At 38.2% G+C, this 18,245-nt stretch overlaps 1 protein-coding gene across 3 annotated transcripts in view; it reads left to right on the top strand.

Moving 5' to 3' along the window:
- The window catches only part of TMLHE (trimethyllysine hydroxylase, epsilon), a 71,892-nt gene that overhangs the window by 27,460 nt on the left and 26,187 nt on the right, over positions 1-18,245 (top strand). For all 3 annotated transcript variants that reach the window (XM_070291941.1, XM_070291940.1, XM_070291942.1), the window contains exon 3: positions 8,023-8,199. In XM_070291941.1, coding sequence (XP_070148042.1) covers positions 8,023-8,199 — 177 coding nt within the window. The remainder of the gene's footprint in view (positions 1-8,022; positions 8,200-18,245) is intronic.

The following is an 18,245-nucleotide window of genomic DNA, read 5'->3' as shown; positions in this document are numbered from 1 at the left end:
GCCCATCTTTGCATGAAATGTTCCCTTGGTACCTCTAATTTTCTTGAAGAGATCTTTAGTCTTTCCTATTCTGTTGCTTTCCTGTATTTCTTTGCATTGATCGCTGAAGAAGGCTTTCTTATCTCTCCTTGCTACTCTTTGGAACTCTGCATTCAGATACTTATATCTTTCCTTTTCTCCTTTTCTCTTCACTTCTCTTCTTTTTACAGCTATTTGTAAGGTCTCCTCAGACAGCCATTTTGCCTTTTTGCATTTGTTTTCCATGGGGATGGTCTTGATCCTTGTCTCCTGTACAATGTCACAAACCTCCGTCCATAGTTCATCAGGCACTCTATCAGATCTAGTCCCTTAAATCTATTTCTCACTTCCACTGTATAATCATAAGGGATTTTATTTAGGTCATACCTGAATGGTCTAGTGGTTTTCCCTACTTTCTTCAATTTAAGTCTGAATTTGGCAATAAGGAGTTCATGATCTGAGCCACAGTCAGCTCCCGGTCTTTTTTTTTTTTTTTTTTTTTTTCTGACTGCATAGAGCTTCTCCATCTTTGGCTACAAAGAATGTAATCAATCTGATTTTGGCGTTGACCATCTGGTGATGTCCATGTGTAGAGTCTTCTCTTGTGTTGTTGGAAGAGGGTATTTGCTATGACCAGTGTGTTCTCTTGGCAAAACACTCTTAGTCTTTGCCCTGCTTCATTCCATATTTTGGCCAGGCCTAATTAATAAACATTTGCTTGGTGCCAACTTTACACAGAACTGAGAACTTCTAGCGAGCCAGAGATGGTAGTCCATATCTTAATGTAAGATGTAGTATCCATTAAATATAAAATGAGTAAATATAACAAGTATAAATAGCTTATGCAATATGCAAATTAAGTTGATACTTACCAAATAATTAATTTCAAGAAAAATGCAGAGTTAGTCAAGAGTCAAGGAAACTTCTTTGCATTAGTTTAATTTTTAGCTAGATTTTGAAAGAAAAGATGGTCACTTAATTACAGGAGACTATAATTTCAGGCAGGAAAATGGCAAAAGTAGGAACTTCTAACCCAGATATCTAATAGGACAGGAGAAGATCATCTATAGTTTTGATGAGAAAATCATTCTCATTTCTTATGTGTGACCTATGTTGTGCTCACCAATAGGATATCTTCACCACTGCTCATTGATTTACTCAACGAGCATTTAATGAGCATATACCAGAAGTCAGGCATTGTGATAAGTGCCAAGCACACAGTGATGAAAAAGACATGTTCCCTATCATCAAGGTACTGTCTATAGCAAAAACACATGGACAATTATAAGACAATGTGATAAATGCTTTTAGACAACATATAGGGTGCTGTAAGAACAAAGAGGAAAGGTACCTAACCCAAACTAAAGAGTTACAAATGACTGCTTACAGAATCTTTGCAGAGTCATGAATATTAAATATGAATTAGGCGAGGGGAAAATGGGGAGAAGGTACGGATGAATGTTCCATTCAGATGGAACTGCATGTACAACAGCTTGAAGGATACAGAGATGTCATATTGGCTACAGGTGGTACTGAATCACTTTTATCACTCCAAGGAAATGGTTCTCAGTATTTTAATTTATGAATCCCATAGAAATTTTGTTACAAGCTACAGATTCCATCCAGAAATGCAGAACTATACACACACACACATACACACATAGAGTTTTACATATCATTCCATGGATCCTAAGTCAAGTATTCCAACTTCAGGTTACTACCAAACAATAGCCCCATTTCAAAGTATCAGCAGTTGTTATATCATTTCTTATTTGTTGTTCACTTGCTGTGTCATGTCAGACTCTTAGTGACCCCATGGACTGCAGCACACCAGGCTTGCCTGTCCTTCACTATCTCCCAGAGTTTGCTTAAACTCATTTTCATTGAGTCGGTGATGCCATCCAACAATCTCATCCTCTGTTGCTCCCTTCTCCTCCCAACTTCAGTCTTTGCCAGCATCAGGTTTTTTTTTTTTTTTTCCCAAGAGTCAGCTCTTTGCACCATGTGGTCAAAGTATTGGAGCTTCAGCTACAGCATCAGTCCTTCCAACCAATATTGAGGGTTGATTTCCTTTAGGATTGACTGGTTTAACCTCCTAGCAGTCTGAGGGACTCTCAAGGGTCTTCCCCAATACTACAATTTGAAAGCATCAGTTCTTCAGTGCTTAGCCTTCTTTATGGTCCAACTCTCACATCTGTATATGACTACTGGAAAAACCATAGTTTTGACTATATGGACCTTTGTAGGCAAAGTGATGTGAATGTTTGTCATAGCTTTTCTTCCATGGAGGAAGTGTCCTTTAATTTCATGGCTGCAGTCACTGTCCACAGTGATTTTGGAGCCCATGAAAATAAAATCTATCACTGCTTCCTCTTTTTCCCCTTTCATTTGCTATGAAGTGATGGGACCAGATGCCATGATCTTAGGTTTTTGAATGTTGAGTTTTAAGCCAGCTTTTTCACTCTCCTCTTTCACCCACATCAACAGTCTCTTCCCTTTCTGCCATTAGAGTGGTATCATCTGCATATCTGAGGTTGTTGATGTTTCTCCCAGAAATCTTGATTCCAGCTTGTGATTTGTCCAGCTCAGCATTTCACACAATGTAATATGTATATAAGTTAAATAAGCAGGGTGACAGTATACAGCCTTGACACTCTCCTTTCCCAATTTTGAACCAATCCATTGTTTCACATAAGGTTCCAGCTGTTGCTTTTTGACCTGCATACAGGTTTCTCAGGAGGCAGGTAAAGTGATCTGGTATTCTCATCTGTTTAAGGATTTTCCACAGTTTTTTGTGATTCATACAGTCAAAGGCTTTAGCATAGTCAATGAAGCAGAAGTAGATGTTTTTCTGGAACTCCCTTGTTTTCTCCATGGTCCAAAGCATGTTGGTAATTTGACCTCTGGTTCCCCTGCCTTTTCTAAACCTAGTTTGTACATCTGGGAGTTCTGCTGAAGCCTAGCTTGAAGAATTTTGAGCATTACCTTGCTAACATGTGAAATGAGTGAAATTATGTGGTAGTTTGAACATTCTTTGGCATTGCCCTTCTTTGGGATTGGAATGTAAACTGACCTTTTCCAGTCCTGTGGCCACTGCTGAGTGTTCCAAATTTGCTGGCATATTGAGTGCAGCACTTTAACAGCATTGTCTTAAGGATTTGAAATAGCTCAGCTGGCATTCCATCACCTCCACTAGCTTTGTTTGTAGTAATGTTTCCTAAGGCACACTTGACTTCGCACTCCAGGATGTCTGGCTCTAAGTGAGTGACCACACCACCCTGGTTATCTGGGTCATTAAGACCTTTTTTGTATAGTTCTTCTGTGTATTCTTGGCACCTCTTCTTAATATCTTCTGCTTCTGCTAGGTCCTTACCTTTTTCTGTCCTTTAATCATGTTATCCTTATGTTAAATATTCCCTTGGTATCTCTAATTTTCATGAAGAGATCTCTAGTCTTTCTCATTCTATTGTTTTCCTCTATTTCTTTGCATTATTCACTTAAGAAGGCTTTCTTATCTCTCCTTGTTGCTCTCTGGAACTCTAAATTCAATTGGGTATATTTTTCCCTTTCTCCTTTGCCTTTTGCTTTTCTTCTTTCCTCAGCTATTTGTAAAGCCTCCTCAGACAACCACTTTGACTTGTTGCATTACTTTTTCTTTGTGTTGGTTTCTGTCACTGACTCTCATACATATTTACAAACCTCTGTCCATAGTTCTTCAGGCACTCTGTCTATCAGATTTAATCTGTTGAATCTATTCCTCACCTCCATTGTATAATCATAAGGGTTTGATTAAGATCATACCACGGTCTGGTGGTTTTCCTTACTTTCTTCAGTTTAAGCCTCAATTTTGTAATAAGGATCTCATGATCTGAGCTACAGTCAGCTCCACATCTTGTTTTTACTGACTCTATAGAGTTTCTCTATCTTTGACTGCAAAGAACATAATCAATCTGAGTTTGGTATTGATCTCCACATGTCTATGTACGGAGTGGTCTCCTGTGTTGTTGGCAGAGGGTGTTTGCTATGAGCAGTGCATTCTCTTGGCAAAATTCTCTTAGCCTTTGCACTGCTTCATTTTGAACTCTAAGGTCCAACTTGCCTGTGATTCCAAGTATCTCTTGACTTCCTAATTTTACATTCCAATCCCCTTTGATGAAAAATACATTTTATGGGGGTGTTAGTTCTAGAAGGTGTTGTAGGCCTTCATAGAACCAGTCAGCTTCAGCTTCTTTGGCATTAGTGGTTGAGGCATAGACTTGGATCACTGTGATGTTGAATGGTTTGTCTTGGAAACAGACTGAAATCATTCTGTCGTTTATGAGATTGTACCCAAGTACTGCATTTCAAACTCTTTTGTTGACTATGATGGCTACTCCATTTCTTCTAAGGGATTCTTAGAAGTAGAAGATACAGTAGAAGATACAATGGTCATCTGAGTTAAATTTGCCCATTCCTGTCCATTTTAGTTCACTGATTCATAAGATTTCGATGTGCTTGCCATCTCCTGCTTGACCACATTCAATTTACCTTGATTCATAGACCTAACCTTCCTGGTTCCTATGCAATATTGTTATTTACAGCATCGGACTTTACTTTCACCACCAGACACATCCACAACTGAGCATCATTTCTGGTTTGGCCTAATCTCTTAATTCTTTCTGGAGCTATTAGTAATTGCCCTCCACTCTTCCCCAGTAGCTTGTTGGACAGCTCCTGACCTGGGGGGGGCTCATCTTTCAGTGTCATATCTTTTTGCCTTATCATATTGTCCGTGGAGTTCTTGAGGCAAGAATACTGGAGTGGTTTGCCATGTCTTCCTCCAGTGGACCACATTTTGTCAGAATTCTCCGCTATGACCTGTCCATCTTGGGTGGCCCTGCACAGCATAGCTCATTGAGTTAGACAAGCCCCTTCACCTCAACAAGGCTATGATCCATGAATGGGTGGTACAGTTTAGTGACTTCCCTGGTGGCTCAGAGGTTAAAGTGTCTGCCTGGAATCCAGGAGACCCAGGTTCGATCCCTGGGTCGGGAAGATCCCCTGGAGAAGGAAATGGCAACCCACTCCAGTACTGTTGCCTGGAGAATCCCATGGAGGGAGGAGCCTGGTATGCTATAGTCCATGGGGTCGCAAAGAGTTGGGCACGACTGAGCGACTTCACTTCTAACAATTGGACAGAGGTTAAGCTAAAAACCTTTAGTCAATAAGGTTTCCACCCTTTGCCATTGCAACTGTATGTGGATTGGGGCACACAAAGTTTAGGCTTTTCATAAGTTTGCCTTGGCTTTCAGTTTCTGCCACACTTTACATGTTTCCATTGTGCTGGCAGAGGGCCTTACATTCCTCCAGGGACATGTAGATTACTAAGGCCTGTTCCAGTCTCTCCTAAGTATGCACACAGCCCTACATGTGTATACAGCCTTGCTGAACACTGGGCATGTGAGGGGGCTTTCCCAGGACCACTATAGCTGTCTCCTTCCCTTAATCCCCTTCATAGATTCTTGATTGTTCTGCTGGTCTATTCCTTGCCCTAACCAGTATGCCAGCTGGCTTTCCTGGTTTTCCTGTCCTGCTACACCTACTGCTGATGGAGCTGCTGGGCGTAAAGTAGGGGTTAAAGCACCTCAAGCTAAAGCACTCAGATCCCTACAGTTCTTACCCAAGATTCAATCATCTTTCTTGACTAAATGCTTTTTAATTTGCTGGAGGCCTTTGATCAATTTCCAGGGTCCAAAAATGGTTGTTATTGATAAATTTGTCCAGTTTTTTCATTGTTATTGGGGCAGAAGATTTTCTAAGCTCCTTACCCTGCCTTTTCTGAAGTATCAACCTCAGATTCCTAAGACTGCATTTTGAGTAACACTAGCATAGGACTTTGGGGTTGGACAACTTGAATTCTTGTCCTACCTCCACACCTAATCATTATATGATCTTACAAATTAATTTAACATCTCTGAGCTTTAGTTTCCCTTCCTTAAAAAGAGAATTGCAACATTGTACAAAGTCAATTTGAGGAGTATAGATATACTGCATTTTTAAACTGTTGATTAGTTTCTCAGTAAGGATATACCACAGTTTATTCAGCTGTTCCTTCACTGCCCCACTGATAGACAATCTTATTTTCTATTTTGCTATTATAAACAAAACTATTATGAATATCCTTGTGCATACCTCCTTGCATGTGACAGTTTCCATAAGGTAAGTACTGAGATGTGAATTTCTGAGTCAAGAAAGTAATATACATTTTTTTTTATTATTTTCATAGAAACTTCCAGATTACCATTCAGTGAGTCATCATCAATTTATATTCACATTACCAATGTTTGAAAGCATGCATTTCCCCACATCATTTGAAAACACGTTTTAATCGAACTTTAAAAACTTTGTTACTCTGATGAATAAAAAATGATATCTTAATACCCATTTCTCTTATTACTCCTAAAGTTAGAGGAGTGCATGCATTTACTGTTCACCGCTGGTGACTTTCCTATTGATATCCTTCAGTTGTTTTTCTACTGAGTTTTTATCCTAATGGTTATAAGGATTTATTCAATATACTGGGTATTAATCCTTTTATGTTAAAATATTTTTCCTGTTGTATTTTAACTTGTTTACACTTTGCAAAACAGAAGTTTTTTTTATTTTCACATACACAAATTATCTTTTATGCTTTATGTGTCATATTAAAATACTTTTCCTTCTTCAAATTTGTCAATATATAAGTTTTATGTTTTATATTTTACTGTATCCGTAATTTACTGTTGAAGCTGATGTGAATCTAGAATCAATTTTTTCAAATATTCATTTTTTCTAAAACTAATGATTGAAAAATCTATCATTTTACCACTATTGCAAAATGCCACCTTTAACGTATACCATATTTCCATATACACTTAGGTCTATTTTGGGACTATTCTGTTCCCTTGATTTCTTAGTCCATTTTGCATGAATATCATACTTTTTAAATGACTATAGCTTTATAATATATTTTTATACCTAGTAAGACTTCCCTTCCAAGCCTTTCTTTTTCTTGTCAAAATTATTGCTTTGTTAATTCTTGGAATTAGTCTGTCCAATACATGAAAATTTTCACGGGGATTTGGGTTGGAAGTACATGGAGTTTTGTGTATTAATTTATGGAAGAATTTCTGTCTTTTCATTTTTGAATCTGCCCAACTGTGAGCATATTTTTCCATTCAAGTTTCCTTCAAGTCCTTCAGAATTTCTCCATAGTTATCTTCTACATTTTCATTTATTCCCAGATACTTTATAGTTTTTATTCCTGTTATAAATTTGAACTCAATTTACCCTGTCTAAATGAATAATCTGATAAAGTGTTTGATATTTTTTGGTAACTTTTTCTTTCGATACATCTTCAAGCTAACAGGAAGGTTGTAAGTATAGTACGAGGACCTCCTTTATATCCTCTAGCCATGTTCATTTTCCAAATTTAGAACTCTACTCTGTTTTGAGTTTATCTTGGAAACCTGGTGACAGTATAAGGTATGGACTTGATTTTATAATTTTCCAAATGATTATCAGTTGTCCCAACACCATTTACTTAAAAAGTCATATTTTCCACAGTGATTATATGTATCAGTTTTTACTAATCAAATTTCTATGTGCATTCATGTATATTTTTTGACTTTTTATACTCTTCTGTTGTTTTGTCTGCCTATTCCTATACCAACATCACACTATTTTAATTGTAGAAGTTCCATGCTATATTTTTTTTTTTTTTCGAGAAACTGGCCTGTCTCTTTATTTTTCAGGAAAGCTTTTATACTTTAAGTTGTACATAAAGATAAATGTAAGAAGTCCGTGCTGTATTTTAATAGTAGGGGGCCAGTATCCCTCACATTGCTCTCGCTCATTTGTTGGTAGAAGACTTTTTGAATGGAGTTTTCTGAATCCAGATTTTTTAGTTTTCCTAAATATTTTATTCATTTTTATAGAATAAATAATGTAATAAATGCTGATAAAAGAATGTGATCTTTTCCCTAGAACTGCAATATGCTAACAATGTGATGCGCTTTGATTATGTCTGGCTTCGAGACCACTGCCGCTCAGCATCTTGCTACAACTCTAAGACTCACCAGCGTAGCCTAGACACTGCCAGCGTGGATTTATGTATCCAGCCAAAGACCATTCATCTGGATGAGACCACACTCTTTTTCACTTGTGAGTGGACAGGAGACATGGTCTTCTTTGGGTACTTCTTTAAAGAACAATTGTTTTATAAAAAATGGTTTGCCCCTTTACATAGTAGGATATTCTTTTAGTTACTCTTCCTTTTTCCTTTCTTTGGCAGCATTTCTTTTGTGTACCTTTTATTTTTCTTCTTAAATTAAATTGTTATAATCTACAGCTAAGATCATAGTTTTGAAAAATATTTTTCCACCTTTATTGAGATATATTTGACATATCTGTATATATTGTGAAATGATGACCACAATAAGCTTAGTTTACACATTCATCACCTCACATAATTAGCACATTTGCATGTGTGGCTAGAGTATTAACAATTTACTATCTTAGTAACTTTCAAGTATACAATACAGTATTGTTAAGTATATCACTGTGCTATACATTAGATCTCCAGAACTTATTCCTCTTATAACATGAAAATTGTAGCATTGATGAACATCTCCCATTTCTTCAAACCCATTGCCTCAGGCAACCATCAGTCTACTCTCTGTAGACAGTATTTATCTTTCTCTGTCTGACTTACTTCACGTAATACACTCAAGGTCTATCTATCAATGTTGTTGCAAATTGCAGGAATGCCTTCATTTTATGGCTGAATAATATTCCACTGTATTTATATACCACATTTTATTTGTCTATTTATGCATCAATGAACACTTAGGTTGTTTCCACATCTTGGCTATTATAAATTGTACAGCTATGAACATTAGGGTGCATATATCTTTTTGAAACAATGATTTTATTTCCTTTGGATATATGCTCAGAAGAGGGATTGTTGGATGATATGGTTCTTTCATTTTTAATTTTTTTCCAAAGTGGCTACACCAATTTAGACTCCCATCGACAGTATAGGAGAAGTCTCTTCTGTCCACACCCTCACCAACATTTGTTGTATGTTGTCTTTCTTTTTTTGAGGAGGGTAGTGACATTTGAGTTTATTTTTTTCTTTATTTTTAATTTGAAGATAATTAAATGTTGTGTTAATTTCTGCCTATGTTGTCTTTTTGATAATAGCCATTCTGACTGATTTGAGGTGGTATCTCTGATTTGCATTTCCCTGACGATCAGAGATATTTAGCATCTTTTCAACTAACATCATCTATAATGGTGAGGCTGAACACATTTAACATTTCACTTTCATTCTTGTTTAACACAGTTCTGGAACTTCTAGTCATTGCAATAAGGCAAGAAAAGAAATAAAATTCATATATATTAGAATGAAAGAAATAAAACTATATATTTGTGGTTTTGATGGAGGGATAGATATGTAGACCAATAGAACAGAAAAAGAAACTGAGAAATAGAATCACACAAATATAGTAAACTGATCTTTGACAAAGGTGCAAGAGCCAGTCAATGAAGGAGGATAATCTTTTTAAGTAATGATGCTGAGATAATTGGACACTCATAGGCAAAAGTAAAAAAAAAAAATAACTTCAACCAAAATTTCACACTTTATACAAAAATTAACTCAAAATAGATCATGAACTTAAATGTAAACATAAAGCTACAAAACTTCTAGAGAAGAATATAGGAGAACATCTTCAAAACCTTGACCTAGGTACTGACTGGCACTAGAACTAAATAACTTTCAAAACTCAATATAAGAAAAACAATCCAATTAGACAATGAATAAAAGGCATGCACAGACGTTTCACTGAACGGGATGTACAAATGGCAGATAAACATTTGCAAATATGTTCAGCATTATAAGCCATTAGAGAAACAAAAGTTATTAGCACAGTAAAATTTCACTATATACCTAGCAGAATGACTAAAATTTTTAAAAAATCGTGATAACACAAAATGCTATAAAAGATTTGGAAAAATTCTATCAGTTATACACTGCTGCTGAGAGTATAAAATGGTATGGTTACTTTAGGCTTCCCTGATGGCTCAGTTGGTAAGGAATCTGCCTTCAATGCAGTAGACCTGGGTTCAATCTCTGGGATGGGAAGATCTCCTGGAGAAGGACACAGCTACCCACTCTAGTATTCTGGCCTGGAGAATTTCATGGACTGTATAGTCCATGGGGTCACAAGGAGTTGGACATGACTGAACAACTTTCACACACACACACACACACACACACACACACACACACTTGGAAAAGTTTGCCTGTTTATAAAAAAAAAAGACTAAACATGCAAGTAACCATGTGTATGTGCTCAGTCACTCAATTTGTGTCTGACTCTTTGTGACCCTATGGACTGTAGCCTGCCAGGCTCCTCTGTCCATAGAATTTCTCAGGCAAGAATACTGGAGTGGGTTGCCATTTCCTATTCCAGGGGATCTTCTTGACCCAGGGATTGAACCTGGGTCTCCTACATTGGCAGGCAGATTCTTTATCACTGAGCCACCTGGGAAGCCTCCTGGGAAGCACATACTATACAACCAGCAATTGAACTGATAGGCATTTATTCCAGAGAAATGAAAACTTATGTTCACACAAAAACGTGTACATTAATGTTCACAGCAGCCTTATTTGTAACAGCCAAGAACTGGAAACTACTTTAATATCCTCCAATGTGTGAAATGTTAAACAAATCATCCACATAATGAAAAACTATTCAGTAATAAAGAATGAAAGATTGATATGCATGATAACTTGGGGAAAGCACAAAGGAATAACAGTGAAGGAAAAACGTAACTGCATGATTCCATTTATGTAACATTCATGAAATAACATAATTATAGAGATAGTGAACAGATTAGCAGTTGCCAGGAAGAGAGGAGGAATGGTGTGGCTTTAAAGAGGTAACATGAAGGAGTCTTGTGGTAATGGCACACTGGAGTATTTTAACTATAGTAGTGGTTACATAAAGCTGCACATGTAATAACACTGCATTGAGCACACACACAGAAATAATTATGTATATAACTCACAAGATCTGAATGAACTCTATGGATTGTATCAATATCACTTTCTAGGTTTTGATATTGTACTGTGGTTGTACAAGATGTTAAACATTGGAGAAGGCTCAGGGAAGGGTGCATGAGACCTCTTTTATATATTTCTTTGTGACTTTCTGTGAATCTGTATTTCAAAATAACAAAACAGTATTTGAAGAAGAAATATTTATTTGAGTACATTTTACTACTGATTTTTCTACAATGAAAAAAAAAAATACCATAGATAACACTTAACTTTTCCAGCAAGTATACTGGAAGATGATGCTGTTAAAGTGCTGCACTCAATATGCCAGCAAATTTGGAAAACTTAGCAGTGGCCACAGGACTGGAAAAAGTCAGTTTTCTTTCCAATCCCGAAGAAAGGGAATGCTTAAGAATGTTCAAACTACTGCACGATTTCACTCATCTCACACACTAGCAAAGTAATGCTCAAAATTATACAAGCCAGGCTTCAACAGTATGTCAGCTGTGAACTTCCAGATGTTCAAGCTGGATTTAGAAAAGGCAGGGAACCAGAGATCAAATTGCCAACATCCATTGGATCATCGAAAAAGCAAGAGAGTTCCAGACAATCATCTACTTCTGTTTCGTTGACTATGCCAAAGCCTTTGATTGTGTGATCACCACAAACTGTTGAAAATTCTTCAAGAGATGGGAATACAAGACCAGGTGACCTGCCTCCTGAGAAACCTGTATGCAGGTCAGGAAGCAACAGTTAGAACTGGACATGGAACAACAGACTGGTTCCAAATAGGGAAACGAGTACATCAAGGCTGTATATTGTCACCCTGCTTATTTAACTTATATGCAAGGTACATCATGAGAAATGCTGAGCTGGAGGAAGCACAAGCTAGAATCAAGATTACTGAGAGAAATATCAATAACCTCAGATATGCAGATGACACTACCCTTATAGAACAAAGCAAAGAAGAACTAAAGAGCCTCTTGATGAAAGTGAAAGAGGAGAGTGAAAAAGTTGGCTTAAATCTCAACATTCAGAAAACCAAGATCATGGCATCTGGTCCCATCACTTCATGGGAAATAGATGGGGGAACAATGGAAACAGTGAGAGACTTTATTTTGGGGGTCTCCAAAATCACTGCAGATGGTGATTGCAGCCATGAAATTAAAAAACGCTTGCTCCTTGGAAGAAAAGCTATGACTAACCTAGACATCATATTAAAAAGCAGAGACATTACTTTGTCAACAAAGGTTCATTTAGGGGGGCAGTCCTAAGATGGTGGAGGAATAGGATGGGGAGACCTCGTTCTCCCCCACAAATTCATTGAAAGAACATTTGAACACTGAGCAAATTCCACAAAACAACTTCTGAATGCTGGCAGAGGACATTAGGTACCCAGAAAGGCAGCCCATTGTCTTTGAAAGGAGGTAGGAAAAAATATAAAAGATGAAATGAGAGATAAAAGAGGTAGGGACGGAGATCCATCCCGGGAAGGGAGTCTTAAAAAAGAGAGAAGTTTCCAAACACCAGGAAACACTCACGGGCAGGTCAGTGGCGAATCTTGGCATCTCAGAGGGCAACATAACTGGGAGGAAAAATAAATAAGACACACAGATTACGTGCCTAATGGCAAGTCCCAGCAGAGAAGCAGCCGAGACACTTGCATCCGCCACTAGCAAAAGGGGGCTGGACAGGGAGGCACAGGCTGCATTGCTTATGGTAAGGACCGAGCCTGAATCCCCCAAGGGCAATCTAAGGGAGCTGCCTTGAGATAGCAACCCAGACTTTTTCGCTATCCCATGGAAAGCCCTAACCTAAGACACTGTCGGGCCTGCTCACAGAGCAAAGGACTGAGCAGAGCTAGCCGGCTGCGGACTGGCCCATCCCCTGCAGGAGACAGGCAGGCAAGAGCAGCCAGAGCTGGAAGGGGGCAATCACCGCCCCAGAGAGGCATCCTCTACTAAACTGCAAGCAGGCTTCATTGCTAACCAAGACTTTTTGGGTTTCTGGACGGTTGACATCTGCCAGGAGGGTCGCAGCCAGAGATCACCTCCCCAGAAGAGACACACCCAGAAAACCCAGTGGCTGGGACAGGGGAAGGGATAAGTTGCAGCCTTCAACTGGGGGTGACTATGTGTGCCAAGCACCTGGTCACCTGAGCTGCTCGGACCTGGGATGGCGCAAAACACAGGCCCAACGAAGTCTGTGCCTTTGTGGAGTATCAGAGGACCTGAACCTGAGGGGCTTAGACCTGGGAAGTGCAAGCAAACCAGGGCCTGCATCAGACAGTTCGCAGCAGAGCAACCTAGAGTCTGAGCCATGTAGACTGGGAAAGCACACACGCTGTGAGCAGGGGCAAATCCAGTGTGGCTGAAACATTGTGAGCACTCCCCACACATGCCAGTAATATTTCTTTGCAGTGTTCCTCCCTCCCCACAGCACTACTGAACAAGTGAGCCTAAAAAAGTGACCACCAGCACCCCCTTGCGTCAGGGCAGAAATCAGACACTGAAGAGACCAGGAAACAGAAGAAGCTAACATAAACAGAGGGAACTGCTTTGGAAGTGACAGGTGCAATAGATTAAGATGCTGTACTTAGCACTGACTACATAGCAAGTGGCCTATAGATCTTGAGAAGTATAAGCCAGCTCAAGAAACTATCTGAAAATGAACTGACCCCACACTATCCACAACAACTCCAGAGAAAGTCCTAGATATATTTTTACTATTATCATTTTTTAAAATTAATTTTTTAAGTCATCTATTACTCCTTTTTCATTTTTATAACTACCATTACTTTGCAAAAAAAGACCCTATTTTTAAAGCAAACTTCAGATATATATTTTATAATTTTTGTGACTTTGTTTTGTTTTTTTAATGTTGTACTTTTGAGAATCTAATCTCTATGCTAGATTTTTAATCTTTGCTTTTTTGGTATTTATTATCAATTTTGTACCTTTAAGAACCCAATCTTCAGTACCCATTTTTTATTGGGAGAGATTACTGGCTTGATTGCTCTCTCTCACTTTTGACTCTCCTTTTTCTTCACCAGGTCACCTCCATCTCCTCCTTTGCCCTTCTCCTCTCTACCCAACTCTGTGAATCTCTTTGTGTGTTCTGGGCTGTGGAGAACACTTAGGAAACTGATTACTGGCTGGATCTGTTTCTCTCCTTTTGATTCCCCCTTTTATCCTACTGGCCACCTCTGTCTCCTTCCTCTTCTCTTCTCTGTGTAACTCCTGAAAATCTCTGAGGGGTCCAGACTGTGGAGAGCACATTGGGAAGTGATTACTGGCTAGCTTACTCTCTCCCATTTTGATTCCCCCTCTTCTCCTCCTGGTCACCTCTATCTCCCTCCTCCCTCTTCTCTTCTCCATGTAACTCTGTGAACCTCTCTGGGTGTCCCTCACTGTGGAGAAACTTTTCATTATTAACCTAGAAGTTTTATCATCGGTGCTGTATAGATGGAGAAGTCTTGATGCTACTGTAAGAATAAGACTGAAAACCAGAGGCAGGAGGCTTAAGTCCAAAACCTGAGAACAACAGAGAACTCCTGACTCCAAGGAACATTAATCAACAGGAGCTCATCAGAAGGCTCCATACCTACACTGAAACCAATCACCACCAAAGGGCCAACAAGTTCCAGAGCAAGACATACCACGCAAATTCTCCAGCAACACAGGAATATAGCCCTGAGCTTCAATATAGACTGCCCAAAGTCACACCAAACCCACTGACATCTCAAAACTCACTACTGCACACTTCCTTGCACTCCAGAGAAAAGTAATCCAGCTCCACCCACCAAAACACTGACACAAGCGTCCCTAACCAAGAAACCTCTACAAGGAACCCGTCCAACCCCACCCACAGCGAGGAACCTCCACAATAAAGAAGAAACACAAACTGCCAAAATGCAGAAACTCCACCCCAAACACAGCAATATAAACAAGATGAAAAGGCAGAGAAATACTCAGTAGGTAAAGGAACAAGATGAATGCCCTCCAAACAAAGAAAAAAAAAGAGGAAGAGATAGGGAATCTACCAGATAAAGAATTCTGAATAATGATAGTAAAACTGATCCAAAATCTTCAAAACAAAATAGAGTTACAGATAAATAGCCTGGAGACAAGGATTGCGAGGATGCAAGAAATGTTTAACAAGGACCTAGAAGAAATAAAAAAGAGTCAATATATGGTGAATAATGCAACAAATGAGATCAAAAACACTCTGGAGGGAACTAACAGTAGAATAACGGAGGCAGAATATAGGATAAATGAGGTAGAAAATAGAATGGTAGCAATAAATGAATCAGAGAGGAAAAAAAGAAAAAAGAATTAAAAGAAATGAGAACAACCTCAGAGATCTCTGGGTCAATGTTAAATGCACCAATGTTCAAATCATACTTACCTGGAGTCCCAGACTAAGAAGACAAAAACCATGAGAAAATACTTGAGGAGAGTAATAGTTGAAAACTTCCCTAACATGGGGAAGGAAATAGTCACCCAAGTCCAAGAAACCCAGAGAGTCCCAAACAGGATAAACCCAAGGCAAAACACCACAAGACACATATTAAACACATTAACAAAGATCAAACACAAAGAACAGACATTAAAAGCAGCAAGGGAAAAACAACAAGGGGATTCCCATAAGGATAACAGCTGATCTTTGAATAGAAACTCTTCAGGCCAGAAGGGAATGGCAGGACATACTTAAAGTGATGAAAGAGAAAAACAACCCAGATTACTGTACCCAGCAAAGATCTCATTTAAATATGAAGGAGAAATCAAAAGCTTTACAGACAAGCCAAAGCTGAGAGAATTCAGTACCACCAAACCAGCTCTCCAACAAATGCTAAAGGATCTTCTCTCGACAGGAAGCACAGAAAGGGTATATAAACTCAAACCCAAAACAACAAAGTAAGTGTCAACGGGATCATACTTATCGATAACTGCCTTAAATGTAAATGGGTTGAATGCCCCAACCAAAAGACAAAGACTGGATGAATGGACACAAAAACAAGACCCCTATATATGTTGTGTACAAGAGACCCACCTCAAAACAAGGGACACACACAGACTGAAAGTGAAGGACTGGAAAAAGATACTCCACGCAAATAGAGACCAAAAGAAAGCACGAGCAGCAATACTCATATCAGATAAAATAGACTTTGAAATAAAGACCATGAAAAGAGAAAAAGAAGGACACTACATAATGATCAAAGGGTCAATCCAAGAAGAAGATATAACAATTAAAATATATATGCACCCAACATAGGAGCACCACAGTGTGTAAGGCAAACGCTAACAAGTGTGAAAGGGGAAATTAACAATAACACAATAATAGTGGGAGACTTTAATACCCCACTCACGCCTATGGATAGATCAAATAAACAGAAAATTAACAAGGAAAAACAAACTTTAAATGATACAATAGACCAGTTAGACCTAATTGATACCTATAGGACGTTTCACCCCAAAACAATGAATTTCACCTTTTTCTCAACTGCACATGGAACCTTCTCCAGGATAGATCACATCCTGACCCATCAATCTAGCCTTGGTAAATTTAAAAAAATTGAAATCATTCCAACATCTTTTCTGACCACTATGCAGTAAGATTAGATGTCAATTACAGGACAAAAACTATTAAAAATTCCAACACATAGAGGCTGAACAACATGCTGCTCAATAACCAACAAATCACAGAAGAAATCAAAAAAGAAATCAAAATATGCATAGAAACAAATGAAAATGAAAACACAACAACCTGAAACGTATGGGACACTGTAAAAGCAGGGCTAAGGGGAAGGTTCATAGCAATACAAGCTTACCTCAAGAAACAAGAAAAAAGTCAAATAAATAACTCTACACCTAAAGCGACTAGAAAAGGAAGAAATGAAGAACCCCAGGGATAGTAGAAGGAAAGAAATCTTAATTAACCTCCAATTTAAAAAAATTTATTTAAAAATATTAGGGCATAAATAAATGCAAAAGAAACAAAAGAGACCATAGCAAAAATGAACAAAGCCAAAAGCTGGTTCTTTGAGAAGATAAATAAAATTAACAAACCATTAGCCAGACTCATCAAGAAACAAAGGGAGAAGAATCAAATCAACAAAATTAGAAATGGAAATGGAGAGATCACAACAGACAACACAGAAATATGAAGGATCATAAGAGACTACTATCAGCAAGTATATGCCAATAAAATGGACACCGTGGAAGAAATGGACAAATTCTTAGAAAAGTACAACTTTCCAAAACTGAACCAAGGAGAAATGGAAAATCCCAACAGACCCATCACAAGCATAGAAATTGAAACTGTAATCAGAAATCTTCCAGCAAACAAAAGTCCAGGACCCGAGCCTTCACAGCTGAATTCTACCAAAAATTTAGAGAAGAGCTAACACCTATCCTATTCAAACTCTTCCAGAAAATTGCAGAGGAAGGTAAACTTCCAAACTCATTCTATGAGGCCACCATCACCCAGACACCAAAACCAGACAAAGATGCCACCAAAAAAGAAAACTACAGGCCAATATCACTGATGAACATAGATGCAAAAATCCTTAACAAAATTCTAGCAAACAGAATCCAACAACGTATTAAAAAGATCATACATCATGACCAAGTGGGCTTTATCCCACGGATGCAAGGATTCTTCAATATCTGCCCGCAAATCAATCAATGTAATACACCACATTAACAAATTGAAAGACAAAAGCCATATGATTATCTCAATAGATGCAGAGAAATCTGACAAAATTCAACATCCATTTATGATAAAAACCCTCCAGAAAGCAGGATTAAAAGGAACATAGCTCAACATAATAAAAGCTATATATGACAAACCCACAGCAAACATTATCCTCAATGGTGAAAAATTGACAGCATTTCCCCTAAAGTCAGGAACAAGACAAGGGTGCCCACTGTCACCACTACTGTTCAACATAGTTTTGGAAGTTTTGGCCACAGCAATCAGAGCATAAAAAGAAATAAAAGGAATCCAGATGGAAAAGAAGTAGTAAAACTCTCACTGTTTGCAGATGACATGATCCTCTACAGAGAAAACCCTGAAGACTCCACCAGAAAATTACTAGACCTAATCAATGAATATAGTAAAGTTGCAGGATATAAAATTAACA

Source organism: Ovis canadensis, chromosome X (genome assembly GCF_042477335.2).
Source record: "Ovis canadensis isolate MfBH-ARS-UI-01 breed Bighorn chromosome X, ARS-UI_OviCan_v2, whole genome shotgun sequence".
Classification (NCBI taxonomy): Eukaryota; Metazoa; Chordata; class Mammalia; order Artiodactyla; family Bovidae; genus Ovis; species Ovis canadensis.
This window is presented reverse-complemented; position numbering and strand designations above follow the sequence as displayed.